The sequence below is a fragment of the Haplochromis burtoni genome, unplaced genomic scaffold (assembly GCF_018398535.1).
Source record: "Haplochromis burtoni strain Fernald_Lab_line unplaced genomic scaffold, NCSU_Asbu1 Contig_233, whole genome shotgun sequence".
Classification (NCBI taxonomy): domain Eukaryota; kingdom Metazoa; phylum Chordata; class Actinopteri; order Cichliformes; family Cichlidae; genus Haplochromis; species Haplochromis burtoni.
The window spans coordinates 915,016-927,587 of record NW_024582594.1 but is presented as its reverse complement, the minus strand read 5'-3'; the positions used below and the strand labels follow the sequence as shown (position 1 = coordinate 927,587).

The 12,572-nt window shown below is 38.4% G+C and overlaps 1 protein-coding gene across 3 annotated transcripts in view; it reads right to left on the bottom strand.

Moving 5' to 3' along the window:
• Positions 1 to 12,572, bottom strand: part of LOC102313531 (FERM and PDZ domain-containing protein 1) — a 51,337-nt gene that overhangs the window by 10,486 nt on the left and 28,279 nt on the right. For 2 of the 3 annotated variants that reach the window (XM_005944519.3, XM_042226893.1), the window contains exons 5-11: positions 11,134 to 11,236; positions 10,943 to 10,988; positions 7,710 to 7,814; positions 3,099 to 3,194; positions 2,527 to 2,652; positions 2,321 to 2,440; positions 1,675 to 1,811 (exon numbers count right to left, since the gene is read on the bottom strand). In XM_005944519.3, coding sequence (XP_005944581.1) covers positions 1,675 to 1,811; positions 2,321 to 2,440; positions 2,527 to 2,652; positions 3,099 to 3,194; positions 7,710 to 7,814; positions 10,943 to 10,988; positions 11,134 to 11,236 — 733 coding nt within the window. Of the gene's footprint in view, positions 1 to 1,674; positions 1,812 to 2,320; positions 2,441 to 2,526; positions 2,653 to 3,098; positions 3,195 to 7,709; positions 7,815 to 10,942; positions 10,989 to 11,133; positions 11,237 to 12,572 lie in introns of those variants that run through there. The other variant, XM_042226895.1, reaches the window with a different exon arrangement.

Sequence of the window (12,572 nt, the reverse complement as noted above, 5' to 3'; positions counted from 1 at the left end):
AGCTGTTTAAACTAATCTCACCACAGATCACAATGTTGTCTGCAAACATCACAGTCCAAAGACACTCCTGCCTGTCAAACTATTCATCACCATTGCAAACAAAAAAGAGGCTCAGAGGCTCCACAAGGTCCCAAACTAAGAGATGATTTTAGCTGCAGGCGATGCATTAATAGGGCTGGCTCAGGTTGTTAATTGTGATTTGATTAGAAAAAAAAGGTTTTTTAAGTCTTGTGTGTATCTGTGATCTACATCTCACGTACTGTCAACGTGCACGCAGCTGAATTTGTGTAGGCTCGAAATAAAAAACGTGTTAGAGCACAGCTCATGAGAAAGCTGTGTGCCCTCTCCATGGTCCTGAAATTAGAACAGTTAAATTTGAGCGCAATAAAACTTTATTAAGGAAAACGTATTTTAAAGCATATTAATGTAAATGTGCTGGTCAGAGCAAACAAATAGTACCTTTAAACTATCAAACCAATTCCAAACATCAAATTGAAAAATGGGCTATTAAGACTTCCTGTGCCTGATGTCCATGACATATTTTTTGCATTTGATATTAGTGGTGCAACGGATCAAAAATCTCACGGTTCGTATCGGATCAGGGTTTTAAGTCACGGATCGGATCAATTTTCGGATCAGCAAAAAAAGAAAAAAGACCAAAATTTAACATTTACTTATTGAAGTATTTTTTGCCTGTTAAAAACATTCAACTGAAGACTCATTCCACGCAATTATTAAAAAAATAATAATTATGGTACAATATAGGGCAGTATAGGTCTTTGTATCTACCACTCAATTCAATTTTATTTATAAAGCACCAAATCACAAAAACAGTCGGCTCTTTATATTGTAAGGTAGACTCTACAATAATACATACCGCTCATTATATCGCAATCCGCTGTGATATAATGAGCTGTCACAGTCATGTAGCTTTGAAAGTAGCTTGTCCTGGAGGTCCCTATGGGCTCAAATTGCGGTCATAAATATTTTGTACTTGTAAATCAGTTTTGCACTTGTAAATCAGGATTTGTATGTGTGAAAAGAATTTGTGTGTGCATAAAAAAGATTTGTGTGTGCCAAAAAATACGTGTGAAACTGCACTCAAGTTTCAAGTTACAAGTGCAAATTTTGACCCTATTTTTCTTCCTTTCATTTGATTGGTCAATGTCATGTCAATCACAAATTTAACAATCCAATCAGAGAACAGATGGGTTTGGCTATTGAAAGGGTGCTTTTTTGAACTGCAGGTCCTTGAAGGGTAGTTACCAAGCTTTCTTCGTTATGAATTAGCGATTCATGTTTTTATTGAAAATTTGAAGATAAAAAAACAAATTTTTTGTTAATAAAGTTTTATTACACTCAAACTAAACTTATAACTTATAATTTCAGCACCATAGACAGCACACAACATTTCTCATGAGCTGTAGTGTAACATGTAACTATTAGTGGTGGACCTTCACAAATTCAGCTTCATGCCCTCTAACAATACATTAGTATGTTACTACAGTCGCAGACACAGGCAGCTGAGGGTTTTAACACAGACAACTGCATGTCTTCTTGCGACTACTGTCGGCCATTGCTGACCAAACAAAGAAAGCAGGTTTACAGCACTTCCACATTAGCTACGCCATCTTTTCTGTACAGTCCACGTATAAAGGTGTGTCTATATCTCACGTGATCATCTTCAGGTTGGTTTTGGGTGACTGTCCACAGCTTGCTAGTCTCTCCATAATGTGTAGTGCAGCAAGTCGCAAGGCGGTGTTACACCTCATCTCTACTGCAAAACGCTCCTGCAGTACATCGTTCACCCCCTAGCACAAACAGACAACATACATCAGAATTAATCATTGTGTAGCAACTGATTTGTCTTGTTTGCAGCAGTTTGTAGCTAATTGGAGAAAAACGTCCAAACTAGCAGGGTCAGCTTTGGTATTAAAACAAACACAAACTTCCTTCTTTTAAGAGAATCACGGTGCAGGTGGGATTTAATGAAAAACTGCACACTTACAAACAAGCTGACCTTTCAGTCTGATGATTTGCATCACGGTGAAATGAGCCAACTGCAGCAATAAGTGTACTTTTGGAAGTGTTACAACACTTTGCCTATTGATTTGATTCAGAGTTGAGAATCCTGTTTTCCTATTGATGCTTTAGGTCAGTTTGCAGTGACTCAATTAATCAGAATTGATATTAATAGCAGCCATTTCATATGAATAAAGTAACTATTAATATCCTTAAATAGAAAAACAATAATTATAACAGATAATAAAAGAGAGTAGTGATCTGACAAGCCCAGCAGTGTGCACATTCATCAGTCTACCTGCAGGTAGAGGTACTCAAAGGCAGCGGGATCCTGCTGCAGCAGCATCTGAAGGTTTTTGGGCATGAAACAAACACGAAATAAACACCTGTAGTCATGGGCCTCTTTCTTCTGGACCACCTGCAGAAACACGGATGCTTATATTATTTGGAATGCATTTTATACTTTTTTTTGTTTAAATGTAATTTGTGTGTGTGTGTGCATACCTGCTGTATCCTCTCCTCATCATGTAGCAACAGCAATTTGCTGATGCTGTGCTGCTGCTCCAGCACTAGCGAGAAATGCTCAATGCGGCTCAGAGAAAGCTTTTCCTTCAGTGTCATCACAATGTCCTGATGTGCAAAGAAAATTACAGCTTCAGAGATAATATTTTATAACATCAGGGAACACATTTGCTGAGGTGAGCTGAGTTAAGGTGTTAAGGTGTCAGAGTGGTAACAGAAAGTTTCAGAGTAGCTGTCAAATCCAGGAAACAAATGCATGCCTAATACTAATAACTGCTGAGGAAGTGAGTAAATCACTCAGCTGTATCTGGTAAATTCAATTCAACGTTATATGGTTACAGTTTAATGTGGAGCTTGCTGTCAGACTGATTGACATTCAGGAAGAAACACACTCCTACAGGGTCTAGTTTAAAACTTTGATTTAGTTTTTGTCTCAGGAGGAAATCTGAGATTTTTTTCCTGCTTCACGAGCCTCAGCTTCAACTCTGAAACTCTGCTAGAGCTGCTAGGTGTGTGTCATTATAATGCCACACTCCAGTATCGCTACAGAGTACCTTGACTGTGGTACTGGGCTCAAATTTGAAGGCCTTGGTCTGCCCGTTCTCGAGGTACACCTTCAGTACATTGGGCAGGAAGAGCAGGGAGTTCCCCTGTGAAGAAAATAAAAGCAGTCTGAATTTAGTTGGTTTCAGGAGTAAAAGTCTGACAGGGAGCAGGGTGGCTCCTTCTGTGTGCAATAATGTGGGAAATCTTAAAGGTGTGTTGCAGTTTCTGGGTCTATGAGTCTGTTAGGGTCCACTTGGGAGCGAATGTCCGTGTGCCTGTTAATTTTTTATGACGGTACAGGGTTGTCCGCAGAGAGACTGTACTACAATGTACCAACGAGGCATGCTTCCTGCAGGCAGACTTCAGAGTATAACAGGATTGACTGCTGATCTGTGGCGCCTGCAGCTGTTCATGTCTGAATCTGTAATTCCTGTCTTGCCATCATTGAGCTGTAGTCTGGGAGCTTCTTCTCCATAAAAAAAACAAACAACCTTCTTACACTCATGTGTTTAATTTTATGTTGCATTACTGTTGACTTTAGCTGCTGATCTGTCTGATAATCATCTTTGGGTTTCAGTAGGTATATATTCATGGTGGGAAAGTTACATTAGTGGTACAGCACTATCACAGTCTATCACCAAAATAGTGTACCCTCAGAGACCCATCCTGAACCCCACCAAAAATGCACCACTCAATGCTGTTTCAATAGCATCTAACCCTAACCCTTTTCACCTAACATGCTTGTCTTTTAGGAAGAAACTCTTCAGAAAGTTTTAATTCCAGAACTTTCTTGCTGTGAGACGACTGCACTGTTCTCTGTACCGCCACATCGCTGGCATCCAAAACAGAATGAGACCTCCAGCAATGTTTTATGAGCAAAATATATCAATTTTACAAAAATAAAAGCAAAAAACTCAAGGAACTGCCTTCCGCCAGCTTCACCCGGTCACCCTGATTTCTTCACAGCCTTTGAATTAAGCTCGTCTTGTCTGTCATCCAGTGGGGAAAGTGGGAAAAACGGAGCCTTTTAAAATGTGGGACACATCAAGTGGGAGTCCTGGTCACGAGACAGATTTGCTGAATTTTCCTGACGTATGTTTGTCGCTTGAACACAACCACTGTTATTTTTAAATGCTGGCAATCCAGACTGAGAATACTGAATATGTTTAGCACATTATAACAGACCATAAAGTGAGAGAGCAGTGTTATTTCATCTTCAGCTCTTCTCACAGAGCATTTTTCTTCGCATCATATCCTCTGGCCTGTTTCTGTCTACCCGGCTCGTTCTCCGCGGTGACTCATCTTTCCCGCTACATCCCTCTTCTCTTATGATTTAAGAAAGTGTTTTTCTGTATTGACACTGTGATACAATGCAACATTGATGTCTGCATGTTTTGAAGTTGAAACAGAGGGCGTTCAAATTTTAGACAACCCCTCCCTTGCTAGCTTCCCATCCCCCGTTACATATTTTGTCTTCCTTTTAACGATGATAAAAACATCCCGCCCCCTCCCCTCCACCTCTCTTGGTCTCTTTACCATCTCCTTCTACCCTTTTTTCTCCTTAATCTGATATTTATTGTCCTGTAATCACAGACATTAGGACCGGAGAATGGGGAGGATATTGATCTGTGTTTTCTCTGTGTTTAGTAATGGGCTCTCCGGCCTCAGTGGTTTTCCTCGTTCTGCTAATTTCACATCCGCTTGCAGGGTAGGAACCCTGAATAACCACAGGCAGATTTATAAAGGAACAAAGTGCATCGAGTTTGCAGTAAAGCTGAATCTAATGTTGGTTTTACTGACAAGCACTCATCGTCATAGTGCAAAGGAACATCTAGAAACCATAAATCACGTTTTAAAGCTTGTCTGCGGTTTCCACTATTTTCTTGTTCAGGACAATAAAATTCCAAATGAAAAATTTATTTGGGTCTTCACAAATATGACACACCACTTCAAGTGGTGCTGTTAGCATTGTATGTTGTGTCGAAAATGTGTTCCTATAGCACAGAATACATGTTTATGACACTTAAGGCATTCTGTAAGTAAAAGAATCTGAGGAAAGATCCTGCTTACAGCCGATTTTAAAGAAGAAAATCTGAACTCTAACCGAGTTATGTGTTCATCATTAGTTACCATGGTGATCGAGCTAAATAAAAAAGAGAGAGCCACCTTTGGGTGACTGAAAACTCATCACAGAGGCCACTAACCATTAATATCCCTTTCTTCAATAGAACTCCGGTCTCTTTGCATAATTTTACTACCTGCCTTTATTAGTTCTTATCTGTGTTTGATTTGCTACAACTGTTCCCAATTAGCCAGTCAACTTCCTTTTATACCCCTGGTGCAATACTTCCTGTTGCAAGTGTGCCATATTCACACCAGTCGAGCTTTTCCAACTACTGCCTACAGTTTCTTATTGTCCCTGTACTATTCTTTGTTTTCACAGTGAATGACACCTAGGACTGTTTCTGGATTTTGCCTGCCGCTCACTTTAATTGTCTGCTTCGCTGTCTGATCTACTGTTAATGACCCACAGCTGGCTGGATTAAAGCTTTTGATTTTGAACTGTGATACATGGCATCAACTAAACTTCTGTTCTGCAAACTAGTGCAAAAAATCTGAGAAAGTTTCAAAAATCCTAAAAACCAACATTATGTCTTAAATGTAAGCAGTCAGAAATTTTCATGGTTCAAGCACTTAAAATCTCTTAAAGTACTTTTCTTCTAAATAAATGAGCTTTACATTCAGTCTTATTGAGAGAACGACACAGTGTGCATGACTGAGATCTAAGTACAGCTTTGAATGCCTTTTTTAAAAACACACATTATGATATATTTTTTTAAATGCAGCATTGATGAGAGCCATGTTCACTTGCTGTGTATTAAATCAACCTCCTACATGCCTGCATGTGCACACCACAGACTCTGAACCTGCTCACTAAATGGCATCTCTGTTGTGCTACCCCACATCAAATCAGGAAACCTGTCAGAATAAATTATCCATGAAGTGTCTCAGAACTGAAAAAATAGACTTTGTCTCAAAAGCTTTGAAAAATATATCAGAATACTATGAGCTTTTAGGTCCATTAATCTGGTATTTTAATGTAAATTCTGGTCATGTGTATATCTCGTTATTGACAGTGGAAGGCTGAGTGAAGATTATAAAGATAAAATTATTTTCTATTTTTGGACAATGTATTGGTCAGAGATGCTTATGCAGAACTCTGGTACTGCCTTATATGGATTTATTTTGTGTTGTGCCCGTGGCCTAAGCCCACTTGTATATGCAGTATATTCCAAATGTACATCAGGTTACAGTGAAAATATAAGAAGCACTCTGAGACTGCAAACCTCCGCCAAGGCCCCTCACTCTCTGGGCAGTATTTACTTTTTAGGGAATAGCATTGTATTTTGTATACAAACATTATTTTGGAGTAGATAATGGATAATAGGTATTCATTTGTAGATAGCTGGACATGAATAACTTGAGGTTATTATGTATTATTGTACTACAACACTCTGGGCAGCTCATTCTCTTTGTGATGACAATACTTTATTTCTACAAATTTTGAAGCCAACCTGAAAAAAGGGCAGATGTGAAATGTAAAAGTGATATCACAGATAAAAACTGTGGTGTGACATTCAGATGCAGATATGTGATAATGTGATATTTAAAATCCCCATATGTGAGCATGAATACCTAAACGATGCCAATGCAAACAAGTGCAGTAGAATTTTAAGTTTTATAGACAAAAGACATGAAAGTTTGACCTTATCTGACTTTGAAGGTGAGGCCAAAGGTCAAATGTTACAATGTTTTTTTAAATGTTGACAATACACATCGCATTTGTAAGAAATGTAGTTTCTAAGTTATAAGGCTTTTTGTCAATATTCACCCAATAAATCATGATGCTGACCTTGAAGGCCTTGGTAGATGTAGATCAAATTTTAATGAGTTGTTAACATGACCCCGCTCTACAGCCAAATGAAGTTTAATCAGAATTAACAGTCAACATTTTGACCTCTCTTGTTTACAGACAGATGCTATGAAAACCATAATCTCCTTGATGGAGATAATGAATTAAATACTGAAAGTGTCAACCTGGCTATAAGCAAGACAAACGTGTAACGATATATCATGTTTAAATATTATCTGTGCAGTTTGACTCCATTCAGGAAAATAGGTGACTGAATACAATCAGTGAACTGAGTCGTGTAAAATGTGCTTCAGCAAGTCATAATCAAGACTGTAGTACACTGATGCTTCTCTATATTAAATCAGTCCATAATATTTGCATCCTGAACACAATGCAGAAAGAAATAACACGAAGAATTATTTATAACAGACGTAAATGCAAGTAGCTGTCATCAGATTTGATCACCCAGACCGTGTAGAGCTGGTTTAGATGGGGTGTTAATGACTCCTGTGCACTGATGTAAATGTGGAGAGCTGAGCATGATCTATTACCATGACATGACATTTCTATAAAACTTCAAATGTGACATCATCTATCCACAATCACATAAGCTGTCTCAGAGACACAATGATACACTACAGAGGCAGCCAGAGGATTTAAAGTTGGCAGTGCTACGAATAGCTGCATAGTATATTTTCAAACTCACCTGTGTGTGTCCGTTAACTTCCACCTCCTCAGCAAAGTGGACTTTCACAGGGTTGGACCTGAGCTTGGCCCTCTTCTCCGGTGTGATAAATGATGACTTTGGGCCCTGTGAGAAATACGAGTCAATAAGCTGTGAAGCAATTTCTCACAGGATACGTATGTTCTCTTTCTTTCTTACAATCTAATCAGGGCTGAATTTGGTGCAGTGCAGAGATGTATAAATACATATAAGGACATTATAAGACACTCTCTGGCTTTTGTTTTTCCAAGCTGTAGTTCAAACAAGCACTTATAACATGGAGTTGAGTTTCATATATAAGACACACACATATATCTATCTCTATATCTATCTATCTATCTATCTATCTATCTATCTATCTATATATATATATATATATATAAAACATTCAAGGTTATAAATGACCACTGTTTGCTACTGTTGTTCTTTATAACATGTAACAACACTAATATGTAAAAAATGTCTAAAAGGTTCATGAATGTGATGATTGTAATATTGGTCATCACATCACAGCATCATGATAAATCGGCTGAAGGACTTGTTTGGGATTACTGGTGTTGTTTTAAAATGGTTTATGTCGTATCTATCTGAGAGATCCTTTACTGTCTGTATGAATCATGTGTTGTCTGAAACATCAGTTCTGTCTTCTGGGGTACCTCAAGGATCTGTTTTAGGTCCTATTGTCTTTTTGATGTATATCCTCCCTTAAAGCCAAATTATCAGACGTTACAATAATATTTCTTATCATCTCTATGCTGATGACTTTCAGTTATACTGTTCTTTCAAAGCTTCTGAGTTTTATAAATTGTCTTGTTTAAATAATTGTCTGTCAGAAATCAAACAATGGTTAATGACAACTTCCTTCAGTTAAATGCAGATAAAACAGAAACTTTGATTATTGCACCTGATCACACGCTCTCAGAAATTAAGCAGCATATCAGTTCTTTAGACCCTTCATTTCAGTCGAGTCTCAGAAACTTGGGTGTTATATTTGACAGTTCAATGTCTCTTGAGAAACACTCTAAACAACTTGTCCGGAACTGTTTTTATCATTTAAGAAACATTTCTAAACTCAGACTACTGGTGTCAAAGGCAGAACTTGAGATGGTTATTCATGCTTTTATCTCTTCTCGTTTGGATTATTGTAACGGTCTTTTTAGTTGTCTCAACAAATCAGCTCTGGATCGCCTTCAGTCTGTACAGAATGCAGCGGCAAGACTTTTAACTGGTACAAACAAGAGGTCACACATTACTCCAGTTCTGGCTTCTCTTCATTGGTTGCCAGTAAATTTTAGGGTTCATTTTAAAATTTTAGTTGTAACTTTTAGAGCTCTGCACGGTGAAGCTCCCCAGTATATCTCTGACCTGTTGAAACCTCATGCTTCATCCCGAGCACTTAGGTCTTCAGGTCAGAGGCTACTGGTGGTCCCACGTACTAGGTTTAAAACACGTGGGGATCTACTGACTCCTTTAAAAAGCAGCTGAAGACATTTTTATACAAACAGGCTTTTAATTAATTTTAACTTGTATGTCTGATCTTATTGTGAAGCACTTTGTAATTTTTATCTGTGAAATGTGCTATATAAAAATTTTTTACTTACTTACTTACACATAAGTTATCATATGCCTCCTATAAAAACTGTCTGGAAGATGTTTGCTAATTTAGCTTTCACCACAGTTTATAAACCAGTATGGCTCTGGTGTCTTTATTTACAGTGGTGCAGAATCAAACAAATATCTGCATATGAACAAGCAAACTTTGCATGTACAGGAAATGCTTTTTAGTATCAGAAGCTGGTTTTCATTTGAAGTCTTGCATTCTAAGTTATCTTGACCAGTAATGTTTGAGGAAGCTTTATGCATGGATTTAAAAAGCTAATGTGCAGAGGGGAGAATAAATTTATTTTATTATTTTTTTTTTGTTGGACCTTTTTTTTTTAAAAAGAAAAATGCATTCATAAACAGTGAACGATGCATGGGTCATGGCTCTTGAAACAGATAATCATATCGCAGCGATAATGAAAAATCTGTTTCAAATCAGCAAGCTAGTAAACAGGTTCCCCACAATGAGTGATGTCTTCATCCTAAACTGCTACGACTTAACTACGAGTGATGGTCTTTAACTACAAATCTAAACAAACTAATGCATGACTCCAAAGAATGTGGACTCAAGTAAGAATATTGGTTTTGGCAATGACCTCCAAAATGCAGGGTTGTCCATTACAAATACATGGTGCTAATGCAATATATTATGGATTTGTGTTTAACATTTAAAAATGCTGCTTGTAAAAAATTCTCAAGCTCTTTGAGTGAATCTTGTGCTCATCGAATCATATACTGTATACAGTAGATGTTAAAACTGGAATATCCATACAAGTGGAAGCCTTTATATACAATTATTTTATCATAAATTTATACTGCAATATGAATCATGCTGTGTGGTAACAAAGATAAACACATTGTTGCCTTCATTGCTGCACAACAAGTGACAGTTGGCAGATTAAAGCACTTAAAGAAACTGCCAAGCAATTCTCTTATCTCACTGTCTAATTATAACAGAAAAGTCTCTTTTTATCGTGGTTCAAACTCTTGATTTGACAGAGACGAAAATTTTCTAAGAAATGCTGCTAATTCCTTAGAGTTCAGTAATTATTTCTTGGGGGAGCTGTGAGCTATGAAACACACAGTAGAGGCGCTTCCATCACCAAAGTGCTGATGCAGCCATTTATTTACTGATCTATTTCACCTCAGTGCAAACACATACGTCAACTTCACCAATACAGGCTGAGGTCCACAACGTGTGCCCGCGCACAGGCACAGTTTGACTGATGAAGGATGTGTGTGCAGAAGAAGAGCTGTCAGTTTGAATGTGTGTACTATGGTGTCACAGTTAATGGGGATATAGCGGTGAGACCCTGAGGACAGGACTGTTGTAAGCAAGGATGCCTGATCCCGAGGTATCTGAATAAGTTTGCTGACAGGCTTCCATACATAAAAACACTGTATATGGACAGTATGTATTCACGTGTGCACACAGTAGACACATTGTGCGAGTGCGCTTTTACTACCTAATGAAAACAGGAAACAAGAAATACATTAAGTTCATCTAAAGTGCTGCTGGAAGAGGACCAGCCATTATCCACTTAACTGTAAGTCTGTTTGTGCTGTGTATGTCTTTGAAGTGTGTTTGTCTTTGATAGATAGGGCAGACTCACCAGCATTGTTCTGAGTACCGTCATAGTCAACGTATCTGGGCACTCCCTGAAAGAAAAAAAAAAAGAGTACAGAAAGGGAGGGTGTTAAGATGACACATGGTATGCATTGCTTAATTTTAAATAACTGCAGAGTATGTACCAATCATCAGGCATATGCATGTGTGTTTGTGAATGCAGCTGTCTGTGCAGACCTGATTATCTCAGTAGCTTGCTCTGGGGTCAGGTCATCGACAGAGACGTTATTGATCTTCACAAGCTGGTCGCCAGGGACGAGCCGACCATCTGCAGGCCCACCTGCACACACAAAATGTCCTTGTGTTGTCGTGCCCGAGGGTGTTCAATCAGCCTGCGCTCATACTGCAACTGGCGCTGCTGACAGGCTGTAGCTTGTATTCTAGTGATTTCCTTTCATCTCACTCAGTGCATAATTTTTCATACAGCTCTCCAAATCTAACTGTGGGACGACCAATCATTGTGCTTCCAATTTTGGGCACATATAACAACTGTGCTATCTCCACCTCATTTACTGTACTTCTGAGTACCAACATAATATTTTATTTATCATCTCTATAATCCAAAAACGATTGGCTGCTGTCGGCGCTACTGACGACATCTGTTATCTTTGTCCTTTCGGTGAATGAACATGTAAATGTGTTTCAGTGGCGATCAAAAGCTATAATTAGAAGCACAGATTATATTCAACTAATAGACATTATTGCTGCTGCTGTGCCTTTGAACTCTGCATGTTAAACTATGCTCTGGTTGAACTGGTACAAGATGTGAAAGAAACTGTATTTTTGTGTTGCATACAGTTAGCTGATAAATTACTACATTTTACAACATCACACTTTTCACCATAGACTGCATATAATAGCTACTTCAGTTAGAGCTGTGCTACTTTAAGCTCAGTGCTTTCCCCACGGCAGATTTGGTGTTTTAAAGTCAGGCGTGACAAGCAAAGGGTGGATGTGAATGAGAAACCAAAAGATGCTGCACTCTCATAGGGTAGTGACTTGTCAATCACATCCCACAGCATGTCTTGCTTTATCATGGCTTTTAACTCTAACGGGAACAGCACACACATTACATCATATTCCATAAAACTAGACACCAGCAAACAAGATAAAAAAAATCTTTTGAAATTTGTTTACTGTGTTTACAAATTATGGGAGTCAAGCCGTTTTCAGAAGCTCCGTCTGTGATTTCGGCTAAAAAACAAAACTGCAATCGATCTGACTTGCTAACAGGAAAGCAAAAGAACTGAGCCTCAGATCACAAATAGCATACGTGAATCCATCATCTCTGTTACTTATTAATAAACCATATCATCCACCAACATGTGTTTATTCTGTACATCAGGTAACCATATAATTCAGAGAAAGCATTGAATACTAGTATGTTATCGCAATTAAATAACTAAAATAAACATAGACAGATGTGGGCGATATTGATGGGCCTGAAAAAACCTATCGAATAAAGGATTCATATTTCACAGTCAAGATGCTGCAACACGTGCTGCAGACAGACGGACAGGGAGAACGAATTGAGCCAAGACTCGGTGGGGCCACTGGAGACATGAGCAACAGCATCTTTATGCGTGTGTGTGTGTGTGTGTGTGTGTGTGTGTGTG